General features: G+C 41.4%; 1 protein-coding gene across 1 annotated transcript; it reads right to left on the minus strand.

The window, feature by feature from the left end:
* Positions 1-231: 231 nt before the first annotated feature.
* LOC147426968 (non-classical arabinogalactan protein 30-like) lies at positions 232-1533 on the minus strand. The gene is made up of 2 exons (XM_086498725.1): positions 1182-1533; positions 232-1027 (listed from the first exon to the last, which is right to left on the minus strand). The coding sequence occupies exons 1-2, from the start codon at positions 1417-1419 to the stop codon at positions 594-596; spliced, it is 672 nt and encodes a 223-aa protein (XP_086354851.1). The 5' UTR covers positions 1420-1533; the 3' UTR covers positions 232-593.
* Positions 1534-19078: the final 17545 nt, after the last annotated feature.

Consider the following 19078-nt stretch of genomic DNA (forward strand, 5'->3'; position numbering starts at 1 on the left):
CCCTTTTTATCATGTGAGTTGAAGGCCTATTTCCTAAAAGAAAATTGTTACCTTTTATCATGCGAAACAAGACAAACCGTCATTGAATAAAAACCTATGCCTCTTTATTTTAAAATTTTCAACTTAGTCAAGGCTTGCTATTATCTTGTGTATTACAAAAGGCTATTTTCATATTTTCTGATGATACAAACCATCCATGAATGAAGAGCTATGTGGTCCCATTTAAAACAGTTGAAATTGTAAGATTCAACATTTTTGGGTGGGTTGGACTGATCAATAATTGAGTAGAAATTCCCAAATGATAGACAAAATTATGAATTGACTAACAATTGCCTCGTTAAGAAAGGAGGAGTACAAATAAGTAATTGAGGGTGGGATTTTCCTTCTTGCCCGATGAGCAATACATGCACGTGCACAGAATCAATAAGCTAGTAAGGAGCTGTGAAATTGAGTTGCTTCCAGACTAAGAGCTCAATTTTTAAAGGTGGAACTTGTTGGCATCTAGAGGAATCTTCTTAGGTAATAAATTTATGCAACTTGGGTGTTTGGGCATGGCGAGGCCAAAAAGAAGGCTAGCTACTGTAAGTGGAAGACTAGTAATTCGGAGGTGAAGCATAGATAGGGGGAGGGGGCGAGTAAGTGGGGCTAGAAATCGGGGAAACACCATAAGAAGGAGGAGGATGAGAGGGAGTGTAGCTAGGAGGAGTATAATAAGTTGGGGTTGTAGCCTTGCAACGAGTGGGTGGGGCAAAGGCAAAAGGGCCAACGGTGTAGAGCACTTGGTCAGGGTAGGCCTTTTCTAGGCGCAAGGAGGCACCAAATCTACCAGAGTTGATGTTGGTACGCCTGCTGCAAGAGGGTGAGAATGAGGAGAGCAAGAATACTCGGCAAGTGCGCAAGGGGTTGTGCCTCCTATAGTCGAAGTTGGGTATGGTAAGGAGAAAGTAACCATTCTCATCGGTGCGAGCGATATCATAGAGAAAGGTCTTGTAACGTCGATCCCTACAAGCAAGTTGCACGCGGGCTCCTGTAAAGAACCAATGTCAATTTGATTTAGTATTTACTCTCTGTTAATTTGAGTCGCTCATATGAAAAAACATGGGTTTAGTGTAATTTCCAGCTCATGAATTTTGAAATTTTGTATTTATGTTGGGCATTATGTAGAAGTGGTGGTGGCCTACCCGTCAATGGCTTGGCGCCTGTGAGAGAGCCGGTTCCCACGTACAGGCAGTTTTGGCAGAAGACGACGCCTTGGACAGATAGCGCGAGGGGCTTGTAAGCGGGCTTGCCGTAGGGGACGGGGGGCTTGTGAAGCGGATGGCCAGTGAGGTAGTAGCCTCCATCCGCGGAGGTGAGCCCAGCAGACGACAGCGCAACCACAGCCAGCAGCAGCACGACAGCCATCTCCAAGCACTCCATGGCTTCGCTTTGCTTTGCTTCCTGTGTGTGTGTGTGTGTGTGTGTGTGTGTGTGTGTATGAGAGTGAGTGAGTGAGAGAGAGAGAGCAGGCTTGCTTTGACGTTAGCCTAGCCTAGAAGAGCTTCCTGTATATATACGTAGCTTCTCTCAGCACGGCTCGAGCGCGCCGAGCCTCATCAAACCACGTCCTCTCCACACCTTCAATTGCTGAAAGTCTTCTCCCCACTCAACTGAAACATGAAGCACATCACGTCCAAAGGGCACGGGCCATTGTGTGTCGAGTACCCTTTTCATGCTAACTTAAAATAAGAGTCTTATTTTTTGCAGATAGTTTCTATGATGAGTTTCTTTTAAGGAAAGTATTGAATTAATTTTTTTTAAAAAAATAGTACAAACACGCCTAAGGAAGGACATGGTTGTCTTGGCCAAGAGCGAGAAGGCCAAAATAAAAGAGGGAGGAAAGACATTCGTAAAAAGACGAAAAGAGGATTCTTGAAGGCTTGTAAAAGGGGAGAATTACAGGTCTCCATCTTTGCCATCTCAAGACTTTTTGAAGTTCTTTAACTTCTATAACAACAACATTAGTAATTAAGCCATAAATCTCCTTCATAACACCAATGGAGCAAATAGACAAGGGAACTACAGATGGGGAATGGGGATGGCCAAACACTATTGTGTTCCTTTCCATCCAAATTATCCATAGGAAAGCACCCCTAAGGCAGGTCCACAGGGGCACATCCAAAAAATTGCATTCACCGAATAACAAAGATCTCCAAATGAGTAGACAAGTATCTAGATTGTAGGAATTCTACAGCTCTATTTTAAACAATAGATTATATTTGAAGTTCACAAGTAAACATCATATTAGTGAATTTGGGAATTTTCTAAAAGTTCCCACTTTCCAAATGAGTTTAAGATTTGACCACATGGTCAAATCTTAGTCAAAATTTTGAGAGTATGGCTCGAAAGGTACTACCTTCTGGAAGGATTTGGCCTTAAAAAATAGTATAAGATTTGTCCATGTGGAAAAATCTTTAAGACATTGATGATTCCCAGTTTGTCTCTAAAGTCTCAAACTCTCTACTATGGTGTTAATAAGTGAAACAAAGATTCTTCATGAATGTGCAACAAACTTCATTTGAAACTCCAATTTTCTTGACTTTTGACCATGTTCAAACCCCTTGGTGGAGGATGAGGCGCCACAGCTTGAGGGTAGGTCCAAATACATTTAAATTTCTATTCCCATTGCTTAGCATTCTAGGATACACCCCATTTGGTGTTGAGCTTGCTAATCAAGTTTGGCTACATACTAGTGACTGCTGCTTTAGAGAAATAAATTCTTTCACAAATCTTGAAGAGAGAGAAGGGTTGTCCTTTACTGCACCTTTGCAACCACTTTCTAGAATCAAGATCGTACTCAATAAGCCAAACACTATCTTTATAAACATCCTTCCAGCTTCTAATGCTTGATTTGAAACACTTTTGGGCTCACCACCAGCTCACCATGCCCTTGTGCATATCCACCATGCTACATGAAAACTAAGCAACCTAAGATTTGGGTCGCACCCATGAGCAATGGGAGGAGTGGGGAATTCATTTTATCTAAATCCAGGAAGGCCGAAAGTGGAGCCATGAAAATCGAATGAAAATCCTAGCCCTGCTAGCCTTCGTATAAATGTAGGGGTTAAGCTATAATCTTGTTGGGCGGATCCTCTCCTTGTTCGTAGGAAAAGACAACCAATGGAGAAAGCATAATTCAAAACCTTTGCTGCTAGCTTTGTGCTAAGATTCTACCTTCTTAGAGTGCAACCTCAAGCTACGTATTCCCCTGGAAACCCCCATTGGCCCTTGTGCGACTCAGCTCTAAACCTTCATGGCCGTCAATGATCTTCAAGCGATTGGTTGGCGGGAGGCTCAATCATTGGCAAGGATGCTTGAAAACTAGGTGTTTTCTACTCTGGATCATGTCAGAGACCTTGTTTCATTCTCTCCTTGCTTTTCTCTCTCTAGAATAGTGTGCATGTGTGCAAGATTAGTCGGTTGGTTACTCCTTGATCGTTTCTTCATCGAGGGTGTTGCATGTGCATTCTCTCTCTCTCTCTCTCTCTCTCTCTCTCTCCCCCCCTGCTCCTTTGTATAAGGGAATGTTTTTGATACTTGCTACAGGTATTTGGCTGAAGTAAAACAACCAGCACAACCGAGAAAGAGACAAGAAGAAGAAGAAGAGAATTTTAACGTCGCAGGAAACTATCCCAAGAGACCTTAAAGATCTATACGACGAGGAAAGTTGAACTCAAGACCTGTTATTCAAGAGGAAAATGGCATAACCAATCTACCACACTTGGGTGTGTGTGTGTGTGCGTGTGTGTGTGTGTGTGTGTGTGTGTGTGTGTGTGTGTGTGTGTGTGTGAGAGAGAGAGAGAGAGAGAGAGAGAGAGAGAGAGAGAGAGAGAGAGAGAGAGAGAGAGAGAGAGAGAGAGAGAGAGAGAATCAAGTGTGGATCCTGAGAGAGGAAAGCCCTAACAATAAAAGCACCTGAGCATTCATGTGTTTTTGGAGATCACACTTTTCGTGTAGTTCAAGAATAGCATAATCCACGCTTTTGAACCTGAGCTTTGGCGTTCTGTAAATTGATTTTTTTTTGTAGATGTTGAGATTAACACTATTGTCAAAACAACTAAATTTTATGCTTTTTATTCCTGACTCCTTGCAATAGTCGTCATTGCTTTTACGCTTTCGTTTTACTTGCATGATCCTCAATTAATTTTGTTGCACAGTCTAAGATTCCTTGGACATGCAATCTGCACAGCGGCTGTCTATTGTTGTCTATGACTATATTGCAAGGTATTCTAAAGCTCTTGTAGCCCTTTCCGACTCTCAATGCAAACCTCCCTTGTGCTCAACCACTCAGGTGCTAGCTTGAGACAACAACCCTTGCACAAGAAGATCTAGAAGTTTTCTCATGTAGGAAAAGGGAGCCTTTTCCTGTATTTTTCATACAATGTATAACATCATGAGCTTCTGCTCGGGAGGCACTGCATACCTAGCTAGGTATGTCGTGCCTCCCTCACAGAAGCTCATGATGTTGAGGTAAGTCATAATGTGGGAATTATTGTGAGAATCTGTCCAAAACTTCTTGTGAATTGGTGTTTCCCTTGGCCACACAACCAACCTCATGGCATATCAACCACTTTGTGCTTCTAGGATTTACTAGTTGCTCTAGGTTGTGCTGCCAAGGAACCGCTTACTGTTGTTTGTGCATTGCAGTAGCAACATATTACATCAGCGCCAAGAAGTGGAGCATCAGGCAATTACAATTTTAAGAAGGCAAAATTACCAAAATACCCCTCTAATTTGTGAAAATTCCCAAAATACTCCTCAAATTTCAAAAATTCCCAATGTACCCCTCATATTTTGTCAAAAATTCCCAAAATACCCTTCAAATTTTCCAAAATTCCCAAAGTACCCCTGGTTGTGAGAGTAAATTTATCCAAAGATTAAAAAATTTGTAGCTTTTCATAAGAAGACTGATTGTCTATCTATACAAGATACTAAAACTAGAATTTGAGCTGGTTATTTAGGCTTTGAAGATGAATTGCTTCATTATTTCTAGACATAATTATCTTTTTTTGGGAGTTAGTTTGTGACAAATTACATGCTAAGCACTAAACAACGGACCTTCATTGTCAAAAACGAATAAAGATTAGGAAATTGTAAACAATCCAATTAAAATAGTTATTTTGGGAATTTTTGAATTTTGAGTGGTATTTTGGGAATTTCCACAAATTAGAGGGGTATTTTGGTAATTTTTCCTTTTAAGAATAATCGCAAGAATATCCAGAACACACACACACACACACACTTTTCTCAGACAGACACATGCGCTCACAAACACACCTCTTCTGCATTGTCTCTGAAGACATGGGGAGATGGTAGTGTGACGAGGAGGGCCAGATCAGTACGCGTACACTCTCCCAAAGACTACCTGGAAAGACTTTGAGAATGTCCAAAAGCGTTTTCTTACAAACTTTCTCCAAGTTAACACACAAATACCATATATGCTCCTACTTCTTGAGTCGGGATCTCTTCGAATTGACGTTATGGGCATGGAAAGGGTTGTGGAGTACATGATAATGATGCGTTAAAACCCCTCACATCGTCTTTCTACAACTGCATGGGAAGCAAGCAAAAAAGTTCAAAAGACGCATAAAAGCAAGCTCTTGAGCACGGGATGGATGCAAGACATAAAGAAGTGGTTTGGGAGATGGGATGCATTACACTTGCTACATAATTCTTCGATTGACTCCCAAGTGAATGATGCTTTTCTACAACGCCAATGTATTATGGCTTCGGAGAAATCCGGTGGGTCACGCTTCATACATTACACCACCCATATTTCCCCAAGTACAAAACCATGTTCTTCGCTGAAAGAAGAAACCGTTGTCGTGCTTTGGCACGTATATAGTGGGAACTGGCATTAAATGATTTATATTGTGACTTTTTGATGCATAAGTATACTTCATATAATACTCATATGCATAAATAAAAGCTTTCTACCATACCTTAGTATTACCTTTGAAGTAATATAAATGTACATTACTATTAGAAAGTATTGCAAGATAAGTATCAATGATTGTGCCTCTTTTTTTCTGGGGGAAAAGCATTTGTATATTTCTTCTAATATCTCAGCTAAACCCTACCATATATAAATTATTTTCTTCTTTTCACATTTATTTAATAATATAACCCTTCAATAATGCATACCTTCTTGGATACATACAAGAGGGAAGGGCCTACTAGAAGACTTTATGAAAAGGAAGATCCAAAGCTTCTTGGACCATCCCAATTTGAAAATCATGACCTAAGGACGTGGAGAAAAGGCCAAAACCAAGTCACGCTCGTTTAGTAGGCCAATTTTGCCTTTTGAAGCATGTCAATCCAAGTTACAGGTCAAAAGTTACAGGGAAACCAGTGAAAAACCCTCTCACAACTACACTGCAAGAAGAGATGATAAGCAGGTGAATCAAGTGAAAAGAAGTAATCTTGGTCTTTTTCCATAAAATAAGATATTTGCAGGATAAAAGACATAAGCATGTGAATGTGACACCTCAAAGATGCCTTGAAAGACAAAACACACAAGTTGGGACCCCCTGTTGGAGCCACACAGAAGATGCCTAGGTGGGGCCCACATACATCATGCACCCACATGGAGCCTTAACGACCAAAAATGCTGAATTTCATGTTATTTTGAGTCCTAATATTGCCCATTTTAAGAAATATCCAAAGAACATTTGATTTGGGCTAACTCTTTAGCCTAATCAAGTGATTATATGAAACATGGCTCCCTCACCTATAAAAAGGGCAACCTTCTTTTCATTGGGGCAAGTTATGAGTGAGTGAGAATAGCTCAATTCCATAGTGTCACACTCATCTTAGTGCCACACTTTCTCTTGAAGAAAGGATGAAGTCTTGCCTCATCTTCTCTCTCCATTAAGGTGGTGACGATTGCTCTCATGTAAGATATATGTTGCTAGTTTTTCTTTCATTTGCATATCTAGTCCAATACTTGTCTTTAACTCCTTATATATCTCTCATTATTTATCTTTAATACCACCACCACACTTAGATCTATCTCTAATTCTATCTTTACTCCTCCTTTCATCTCTCTTGTTGTGTCCTAATTGTTTCATTGAAAGGTATTCAAGCAGCAATCTTGTCAATGTAATGGGCACAACCTTCTTGCGGGAAACAATTATGTGCACAAGGTTAGTAACCATATCTTCATCTTTCACAAGCACCTCTCTCTCTTAAGGTTCAAATTCTCTTCCACAAACTCTAGAATCTCCTTGCTACAGGTACTTCTCTCTCCGCAGTATCCTTATTGCCTAAGGGCAACAATAGGGCTTGGGAGAGAAACTCTCTTCTTCTTCTCCTTTCACTTCTTTCACACCTTTATCTTTGAACATACTAAGTATATCATCGATGAATAACCATAATCCACATAGAGGCGATTTCTTTCATTTCCATTCTGTGCAATCTATTAGGGTCAACATTTGGATTAGTCGAAAGATTCACTTTCAACAACGCATAGTGTTTCTATTTGGTCCTGAAAGGCTCAACGAAATCCTTCTCTCACCAGATCCCATCATACTACCTATTATTGACTATAACTTCTCTTTTGATGTGAGTGTGGTTATTTTATTATGAATCAAGAGGATTTGTATTCACAACTAATCCCCATCGCTAGACAAAACATATACATTATAGTAAGCACAAAGCTACAGTTCCAAAGAGCAATCCGTAGCTTATTTGGACAACAAAGATTAAATATCATTAACTCATCCATTAACCCTTTTATCCTACCCATGATACGATATGATCGTAATCTCGATATTTTCATTTTTGTTATGTTCTGACTATCTTTCATGAGTTCTCTCCATCATGTGTGTGTTTGTAAGGAAAAGTGAGCGGCTTCTTTGGCTACATTTCTTCTTTAGCTCTAGAAGCTATGTTATCTACATCTTAGCTCTTTCTCATAACCCTTGAGCTTCCTCACAAACTCTCACAGCAAGAGGCCCGGTGCCTTCCTGGCAAGACCGCCTACTTCTTGACACCGTACTCACACTTACATGCTTGAGCCTATCCCATTGTCGGCAATACACACTATCGCAGCCATTCGGCTTAGCTCCCATTCCCTTTGATGCGAGACATGGCATTGGGGCAATGGAGAAGAGTCAAATCGATTGTGCACCTTATGCTCACTGCAAGTTCGAGAGTCAGATTACCACACACTACTAGAGTACTCAGCTTTTGGTCACATCTGAACTTGCTTCTCTCACATTTTAAGCCATGACTTAGACTTACACACTTTCCTCTCCCAGCCATAGTGTGGGCCCTCCATTGCGACTCTCATCACCAAAATTTTGAAGCATCGAGAGTCCCTCATCAGTCATGCAAATACTACATCACATGTAACTTTGGTCCCATAGTTCATAGTTGACCTCTGAGGACAATAATAAAATCTCTCTCTCTCTCTCTCTCTCTCTCTCTCTCTCACGTAGTCACCTCTAGCTGCAACAAAAGAGGCTATTGATAAGTCACCAATCCCATCTGAAGAGTCATCTACAATACACGTGAGGCATCTCTTCTAAGCAAGGAGTCTCTCTCTCTCTCTCTCTCTCTCTCTCTCTCTCTCTCGTAGTCACCTCTAGCTGCAACAAAAGAGGCTATTGATAAGTCACCAATCCCATCTAAAGAGTCATCTACAATCCACATGATGCATCTCTTCTAAGCAAGGACTCTCTCTCTCTCTCTCTCTCTCTCTCTCTCTCTCTCTCTCTCTCTCTCTCTCTCTCTCTCTCTCTCTCTCTCTCGTCTGAAAGGGGTGAAAAAGAGTCTACGACACCGCAGAGTGTTTTGAAGAGTTTTGAGATCCCACCGAATCTACTAAATTTCAAAGCAAAGGAGGTTCCAAGCCTCATTTACACGTATCGTCCACGGCCTATCCAAACCATCGTCTCTTCTCCAACCATCATTGATTATCCTCGCTTAATTAACAAATCTTGTAGATTCTAAACAATGGCTGATAAAGAAAAATCGTTATCAATCGATGTTGATAGATCTCTCAGGATCCTTTTAATGTGCAAGAATCTGCTTTGCCATGGTTTGTAAGCGTACAATCATGAGGCAACTAATAAGAGTACTCCAAATGTCATACCCCTAGCACCATTGGGTGCCCCCTCAATGACAACCACTACCAAGTAACACATGAAATCATACATTATCTCACAAATAATCCTTGGAAGAAAAGAACAAGCAGGAGAGGAGTTACTTCTACCCACTTTCATTCAACAATTACCATCTCTTTGAGGGGATATGATCAAAGTTTTATGCATAGGACATCTTCTAAATATATTGTCGCTATTGATACATCCACCTCTAGAATGTACATTGAGGTACCATGCATGCTTTATTGGAATCCGCTTCGAGTTAGGGAATGGAGTGAGTTTTTTTTTGGGGGAGGGGAAGCCACTGGTGCACCACCATTATTGCCCTCATTAGCCACCAACTCTTTTCCTCTGTCCTCTTCTCCTCCACCACCTCCTTGGCCACCACTACTGCCGCCCTGCTTGGCTACTTAAGTCACTCACTACTCCTCCATCCTCTCCTCTTCCACCACCTCTAGCTATCCCCTCTCATCATTTCTATCCTTTGATCTTCACTAGCCTGCTCTCTCTTCCTCTCCCTACCTCCACTTTCCTACACATGCTGCTAATGCTAATTCTATTCATTGATAGTAAGAAATTATATAAATTAACAATTGAACACTTTGATGCTACTTATTAGATGAAGTAGTTGTGAAATCAGAGCGAAGGGCACTTTGTACCATGATTTATTTCCTACCCTCTTGTCAATGTATGCTTGCATCCAGCTGTAGACTACACATGACAATTTCTCCATGATTGCCTCCTTCAAATCAAGGCCCATTGCTTGCACTTTTTACCTCTCTCTCAATCAAAAAATATACTCATCTTTTTCACTCTCTCTCTCTCTCTCTCTCTCTCTCTCTCTCTCTCTCACACACACACACACACACACACACACACACACACACACACACACACACACACACACACACACACACACACACACACACACACACACACACACACACACACACACACACACACACACATGAAGTGGGCACTAGCGCTAGGCCTAATTGGAATTCTAAATTTGATAATACTTGTCGGCGGTGAATGAGAAAAAAAACCATCTCTTTTCATCTCTCCCTCTGTATCTCTCATAGGCGAGCGTTTAGCGCTCAACATTGCCTTGTGCAAGACAGACCTCACCTCAATGTCGATACCATTGGATAGGGGGGAAGGGGAATACATTTGAAACCCAAGCAGTCTGCCTCTCTATAGCCGAGTATAATCACTAACCCAAATCCACTAGAGTTCACCTTCAAAAGTCAAACAATCGACAACAATCCACACCGATATTTGCTCATTCACAACCGTGATACAACACACACCAATCTCTCTTTCTCTATCACACACACAAAGGTCCGAGGAGGCACACACATCTCAAACATTGGCAGCACATAGTTGGAACAAAGCAAAAAGAATAACGGGACAAAGGGGGAAGAAAAGACACCAAAATCAGATCTGGTTTGCATCAATTATGGCAGAAAACACAACCTACAACAATCCAAAAACCCTCGCTACAATCCGACTCCGCATGACACCATCGAGTGCAATAAATTAGGGAATTTTGGTTTCACCTCTCTATGGACTTCCTCCCTGAGAGCATGGAAAGAAAAACCTCTTGACAACACCTTCATTTGCTTCAAATCCTTCTCCAGTCAATGAAAGCTCCTCTCTGATCCCGACGAAGCTCCTCCTTGCTGAGCTTTGAGAACTACCTCTTGAGGGCCCCCTCCGTCTCCTCCACAAAAAGCCCTGATAGCACCTCCGTGGCCCTTCCTCTTTGGAATCTTGTCTTCTCCAAGGAAGCTCCTGGCCAAGCCCTCTTCCATGCATCTGTAAGCATACACACCACTGCATGTACCCTTTGCTAAGGTAAGCACATGACTTTGGCTGCATCACCATCAATAATAACTGGCAAACCAAAAACTAACCCACTAACTCATATATATAGACCTTCCTCTCTCAAGCATCTCTTTGAATCTATCTCTCAATCATCCCTTTCACTTTCTCTCTCTCATACTAGGTGCTAGTGCCAAGATGATTCAGAGGGGAGAAGCGACAATATTTTCATGCAAGAATGCAGCTGGTGAACTACAAATGCCCCCCTCTCTCTTTCATGTGCAAGCCTTAGGCGAGTGCTAGCGCTCACACTTTCCTTGTGTGTGTGTGTGTGTGTGTGTGAGTGAGAGAGAGAGAGAGGGGGGGGGGGGGAGAAGAAGAAGAAAGAGACCATAGAATAACCTCAACATTGGTACCAGCAATAATTGCTAGAAAATAAAAAACTAACCTACTAACTCTCTATATATAGGCCTTCCTCTCTCAAGCATCTCTTTGACTCTCTCTCTCTCTCTCTCTCTCTCTCTCTCTCTCTCTCTCAAGAAGAAAAGCCACTTAAGGAGGATGCAAGTCCACCCAACAAATAGGGACACATGATCTATGAGACCAACTCACGCTTGCGAATAAGCTTTTGGAATTGTAACGGGTATCCATGGAATGCGAGAATTGGCATTGATGAGCTTACCAATGACTCCAATGTTATACTTCTTGTTGAAACATGGGAGCATGATGCGCAACGAATTCTTGGATTTGACAAAAACGATGTGCATTCTTTGATGTGGGCCAAAAATGCAAAGCAACGAAGAGGCCAAGGAGGTGTAGCATGTATGACCAAAAAGGGTTTGAAAGATGTTTCCATTGTCAAAGAAGATAAGTATAAACGCTACTTATGGCTGAAAATCAGCCCACCAAATGGTCAAGTCATGTTTGTGGCCGGTTGCTACATTCCTCACTATGACTCCAACTTTTATGCTTGCTTGAATATGGATAGAGATCAGCCCTTTGTTGAACTAGAGGAAGACATTGCTCATTACAAGGATCAAGGTGAAGTCATTGTTTTTGGAGACATGAATGCTCGCACAAATATGCTACAACACGACACACAACAAGTAGACATGCCGCATGTCTCAAGAAGAATGGATGACTCATACATGTATAATCGAAGTTCTAATGATGCAAAAGAAGTGGATCACTATGGAAAGTCACTTCTACATATGTGCAATAGTACCGGAATGCTCATTGCATATGGTGTATCTCTATGGCAAGGCACCAATGACTTTACATGTAGAAAGCACAACGGTGCTATTGACTATATGTTGTTCTCGGAAGCCACTCTAGAATGAATAGAAAGCTTTACACTTGGTGAATGGAATCCGGAATCGGATCATAGGATGTTATGTATTGACCTCAAGTGTGGTAAACGGCCCGAGCATGTAGCCTCCAATCATGATGTGAATCATTTGTACCTACGTCTAGACTTCAAACGAGCACTTATATATGCTGATATGGTGGACCAAATGTTAAGCATGATAGAGCATCAAGAGAGCCCAACATTAGAATGCAAGTGGAAAGTTTTCAAAGAAGTAATTTTCTCTTGTGCGAAGGAATGCTTTTCGGTGAAACACATGTCTTGCAAAAGGTCTAAGAAGGGTAGCACCAAGAAGAAATGGTTTGACATGGAATGTAGTCAAGCCCGAAAACACTTGCTAAGATTGGATGCAATCAAAGACAAGGAAGTTTACTTGGAATGTTCACACACATACAAAGCACTTGTTCAAAAGAAGAAGAGAAGGTGGGAAGTCGAAAAACAACTTCTTTTAGCACAAGAGAAAGCACATGCATGTGGCAAGTTTTGGCAAAATCTAAAAGGCAAGCGCGTTGAGAGCTTTGGTGACTTGACTCTTGAGGATATGTATATGCATTGTAAGAATCTCTATGAGCAACCCAATGTTGATAAGATGGAGTGTTGTAGCTCCCTTCTGTTTATGTCTCCCTTCTTTACCATTGAAGATGTATGCCGCGCCCTTGAGAAACTTGCTACTCGCAAGGCAGGTGACCTTCAAGGTGTCAAGGCTGAAATGATTAAATGGACAAGCAAGAAAACACGATATTGGATATGCGATATGTTTAACCTTGCACTTCAGTATGGCATACCTCATGATTGGAGTGCAAATTGGATCAAACCTTTGCACAAAGGAGGAGATGTAAACAATGTGAACAACTATCGCACTATAATGGTTGGTTCTTTAATGGCAAAGTTATTTGGATGTATCATGGAGATGAAGATAAGTGAATGGGCTGAAAAGAATGGCAAACGTGCACTTGGCCAAGCAATTTTTCGAAAGCATCATAGCACTATTGATCACCTTGTCACTCTTCGAGTTCTTATGGAAGCGTCTCGATTGAAAGGAAAAAAGTTGTATTATTGCTTTGTGGATTTCAAGAAAGCTTTTGACATGGTACCGCGAGGAAATCTTTGGAGACGTATGCAAAGCCTTCAAGTGCCGAGAGAATTTATGCATGCAGTCTTTCACATCTACCAAAAAGTGATATGTCGATTACGTATGGGAGATGGAATTTCAGAATTTTTTGCAAGCACTATTGGTGTCAAACAAGGATGCCCACTTTCCCCAACCCTCTTTGGGCTACTCATTGATGAATTGGAATGCATGGTTCTTGACTTTATGCAGCAAGAAGGCATAGAAGAGGTTAAGATTGGAAATGCGGTGATCATGCTTTTGTTTTATGCCGATGATGTAGTGCTCTTGGCACATACCTTAGAAGATGCACAAAAGCTTATGAGTGTCTTGGAACGCTTTGCCTACATAGCGGGCTGATCGTGAATGGATCCAAAACCAAGGTTATGCTTGTAAAGACCCTCAATGATGAAAATCCATGAATTGTATATAACAATGAGAAACTTGAAGTGGTAGATCACTTCAAGTACCTTGGCCTTGAGGTTCCATCCAATCATAAATGGAAGGATTGTGCAATGCGTCGCTTGGAAGCCGGAAAGAGGGCCTATTATGCATTTGAGAACATGTGCAATGTAGGAGAGATCAAGTGTTGGGCTCTCAAAAAGTACCCCTTTGACACATTGGTGACACCGGTGCTTCTTTATGGAGTGGAGGTGTGGGGTGGAAGCATCGGGAAGTCTACTTGGAAAGAGTTTGATAATGTCCAAAAGCGTTTTCTCACCAACTTTCTCCAAGTCAAGACACAAACACCCTACATGCTCTTACTTCTTGAGTCCGGATTGCTTCCCATTGAGGTCTTGGGCATGCAAAGGGTTGTGGAGTACATGCGTAAGACACAACGTAACCCTTTGCATCGACTTCCTAGAATCGTATATGAAGCAAGTCAAATGGTTCAAAAGACATGCAAGAGCAAAATACTAAGTTTGGGGTGGATGCTTGATATCAAGAAATGGTTTGGAAGATGGGATGCATGTCACTTGGTCAAGGATGCGTCGATCGACTCCCAAGTTAATGAGGCCTTCTTACAACGCCAATGTATCACGGCTTGGGAGAAATCCGGAGGTTCTCGCTTCAGCCATTACACCACACACGTTGCCCCAAACTACAAATCTCTCTTCTTCTCGGAACGAGGTAACCGAACCCATTCCTACATCCTTGAGCCCATCCCATTGAGTGCGATCCGCACCATTGCCTCCATTCGTCTTAGCTCCCATTCTCTATGCTGCGAGACAGGACGTTGGGGCACTGGTGAGGAGTGTCATCGACTTTGCACCTTATGCCCTCGTCAAGTGCGAGAGAGTGAGTACCACACACTACTTGAGTGCTCAGCTTTTGACCACATTAGGTCCTCTTTTCCCCATATATTTAGCCATGATCTCTCCCTACATACCTTCCTCTCCCAACCACGATGTGGACTCTCTATTGCGACGCTCATTTCAGCCATTTTTGAGCATCGAGAGTCACTTATGAACTCCACTCACACCACGTGACATGTTCATTTGGTCCCATAGGTCATATTTGACCTCCCAGGACGATAATAGAACTATCTATCTATCTATCTCTCTCTCTCTCTCTCTCTCTCTCTCTCTCTCTCTCTCTCTCTCTCTCTCTCAATCATCACTTTCAATTTCTCTATCTCCAAGTAGTGCCAAGTGGAATACCTTGAAATGCTAAATCATTCGCAAAAAAGAAAAAATAGTACTCAATCATCTCTTACAAACTCTCTCTCTCTCTCTCTCTCTCTCTCTCTCTCTCTCTCTCTCTCTCTCGCTCTCTCATATTGGGTGCTAGGGCCAAGATGAATTGGAGGGGATAAACGAGGTCTAGAATGGTGTCTCTTGAGGTGACTTGATTGCATGGTATTGCCAACAACACAAGGGCGCAAAAAAATCATTGGTTTTGTGTTCAAGGGTCCCACAAAAACAAGAAGTCTATGCTAACAAGAGGGATTTGTACCATGACACTAGGATACATGCAAGGTGTGTCCAATATGGATGGACATGAACGTGATATACACAATTTATACATAGCGAGACATGCGAGCACACTGAGATGAAGACGGTAGAAGGTGAAGATTGAGGGGTGCAGGCCATCCAAGACTGGGCCAGGGGATGAGGAGAACCATGATAATAGAACCACTACCTGTGTGGTGTTGTTTGTAAAGAGAGGGCGCAGGAAACAAAAACTCTCTCTCTCTCTCTCTCTCTCTCTCTCTCTCTCTCTCTCTCTCTCTCATATTGGGTGCTCGCACCAACATGAATTGGAGGGACTGTTTGTAGTGAGAATGAAGAGCCAATTTTTATCTGCGATCACCAATGCATGTATTTGTAAGGCATTTGGAATAATGCAAAAGCTGACATAGTTAAAGGTTCATGCTTAAGTTAGTAGTTAGGGCCAATTAGAGAAGAACGATTTGTGCCAGAGAAATAGGATTCATCCCCACATTTGTAATAGTTGGTTACTTGACAAGGATGGTAGTTGAGCAAAAATGCTTGTAAATATGGTTAGTAATCATTAGCAAATAAAAAACATAACTATTCTTATCTATATACATGAGAGAGAGATTTTTCTATTTTAATTTATTTTTCATGCTCGTTAGAGAGAGAGAGAGAGAGAGAGAGAGAGAGAGAGAGAGAGAGAGAGAGAGAGAGAGAGAGAGAGAGAGAGAGAGAGAGAGAGAGAGAGAGAGAGAGAGAGAGAGGAATGGAAGGAGAGGGATATAGAAAGAGAGAGAAAATAGATAGAGAGATAGAAGAAAGAAATGTATGAAGTGAGACGGATAGAGATAGAGAGGTATTGAGAGATAAAAGAGATAGAGAAAGAGATTGATAGAGAGAGAGAAATAGAGTGAACAGAGAGAGGGAGAGAGGAAAAGAGAAATGGAGAGAGAGAGAGAGAGAGAGAGAGAGAGAGAGGGGGGGGGGGGAGATGAAAAGAGCTATGGAGAGAGGGAAAAGTGGGAGAGAGATAGAGAGGTATAGAGGGAAAGGAGAGGAGGATAGAGGGATATATATATATATATATATATATATATATATATATATATATATATATATATATATATATATATATATATATATATATATATATATATATATATATATATATATATATATATATATATAGAGAGAGAGAGAGAGAGAGAGAGAGAGAGAGAGAGAGCCGAATGGATGGAGAGGGAAAAGAGGGAGAGAGATAGAGAGGTATAAAGGGAAAGGAGAGGAGGATAGAGGGATTTATATACATACATATATATATATATATATATATATATATATATATATACAGAGAGAGAGAGAGACATGGGAAGAGAAAAACGTAAGAGAGAGAAATGGAGGATAGAAAGAGAAAGAGGGGAAAGAGGAAGAGAGGTAGAGAGAGAGGTAGGGAGAAATGGAGAGATACAGAAAGAGCGAGAAAAGCAAAATGGAGGGAGAGGGAAGAGACAGACGGAGGAATAGAGGTAGAGAGAGAGAGAGAGAGAGAGAGAGAGAGAGAGAGAGAGAGAGAGAGAGAGAGAGAGAGAGAGAGAGAGAGAGAATATAGAAAAAAATAGAGATAGAGAGAAAAGAAAGATATATATATATAGATAGAGGGTGTGGAGAGAGAGGTACAATGGAGATTGAGTTTATGAGATGGACGTTGTGCCGGATGGTTTCCCCAAATGTGGGGGATGGATCAAAAGTATGGTGGCTATTGTTGGGGCAAGCCTATTCATTCTAGAATGAGGTATCCATCTTTAATCAAAAGAAGTAAATTTGACGGACATCTTGGCTTCAAAAGTAGCTCTTGTTCGATTAGTGCAATGAGCGAATGACCAATTGAAACTTCTTGGAAATGGAAGTTGCTAGCTTTAATCACATAAATTGGTATGCTGACCTCCAAAATGGAACACTATGATACTTTTGCTATGGTCAGAGTCCAGTTGTGCTTTGAGAGTGTTCCTATGTTGTCTTACATTCCAACTACAAACCTTGCTAAAATGAAGCATGCAAGTTGACTTGTTGGCAAGGGAAACAAAGAAATATTGAGCTTGTAAGAGGCATTTGTGTCTGATCTATCAAACTCTTTGATTCAAAGTGTGAAGATGCTTGCTTTTTTCGAGGGTAGATATCATAGAGCTCAATTGTGTGCATAAAAAATTGCTCTTGGGGCACATCAAGGCCAAGCACCAAGCCCAACTCCTACTGCTAAAGAGATTGAGGATGGTATCCGAGGTACACCACTCTATCAACAGCCATATATGGCCTATAAGCATATTTACTTCATCTTCCTTTGCTACTTTGGCTTAGATTTAAACCACAATATGTTTATCCATCAAAGAAAGCTAACAAATGAGGATGTGCTTCATGTGTTCAAGTAGCGTCGTATGGCATAAATAGAATTGTCATTAAATTGTTTCAATCATATCCCCATAGTGCCCACATTTGATTGTATGGCACAAACCGTAATTGTTAATTTAATATTATAATTCTTTTTGTGGGTGGCTTGTGTTTTGTTGTTCTTCTTCTATGTGCAAAGCATATTTTTTGGTTAGTACAGATGTTGATTTAATACCCTAATTCTTTTTGGATAATTTCATGATTTAAAAGGGTGGCATGTATCTTCTAGTCCTACCCCTACGTTTGAAGTATAATGTTTTCCGACATACATGTTAGACTTAAATGTAAATATGTCTAGCATGTTTTGGTTAGTACATGTTAGATGCTGATTTAATATGGTAATGCTTTTTGGAGAACTTCGTGATTTAATAGGGTAGCATGTATCTTCTTGTCCTACCCCTAGTATGATAGATTGAGGATTCAATTTGTGCACGCCTGTCGTACGTGTCAATGTAAGGGACTTGCCGTGCACTGTGTACGAGCCACAAATGGCTACAAGCACACAACCAGATTAATCTAGAAAGCTCAAGAGAGCAAGGGTGTGTCACTCACCGCCCTATGCTCGCCTTCGTGGAGGATTCCTCGCCGCGAAGAAGAGGAGCTACCGTCGTGCCGCGCTCAACCGCTTTGCCACCTCCGTGCTTTCGTCGCAATGCTCGATCACTCTCTCTCTCTCTCTCTCTCACACACACACACACACACACACACACACACACACACACACACACATACACACACACACACACATACACACACACAAGGAGATGAAGCGAAGAAGATGGAGATGGAGCAAGAGCACTCTTCAATTGCACAAATGAAAGAATGAGTGATTTTTAGGTTTAGGTGACTTTTATACGAGCTCGCCCATTCACACTTGGGCGCCCATGCTTAGCCAACTAACCCTTGAATGTTCCAGTTAGAGTGCGCCTCTCGTCGGCGATCACTCTACACTTTTCCTATTGGATCGACAAGCCCGACCCATGACTACTAGAAGTGGATGCTTGTGGGTTAACATGCCCCCCTTCCTGATATAGATTCCGCCCTCGGAATATAACAACGCAACATTGGAATCCACGATAGGAGTACTTGTGTCAGAAGAAAAGCAACATTGTGAAAGCTCAAAGGTAGCATATGCAGGCGTACAATAAGTGAGATGCATACATGATATTCTAGGAAATGCAAAAAAAAAATCATGAATTGTAACATTGCCAACTAGAACAAGCGTAGTACCTGAATGAAATGCACTTGAGTT

Source organism: Adiantum capillus-veneris, chromosome 24 (assembly GCF_014529385.1).
Source record: "Adiantum capillus-veneris isolate H3 chromosome 24, ASM1452938v2, whole genome shotgun sequence".
In the NCBI taxonomy this organism is placed as follows: Eukaryota; Viridiplantae; Streptophyta; class Polypodiopsida; order Polypodiales; family Pteridaceae; genus Adiantum; species Adiantum capillus-veneris.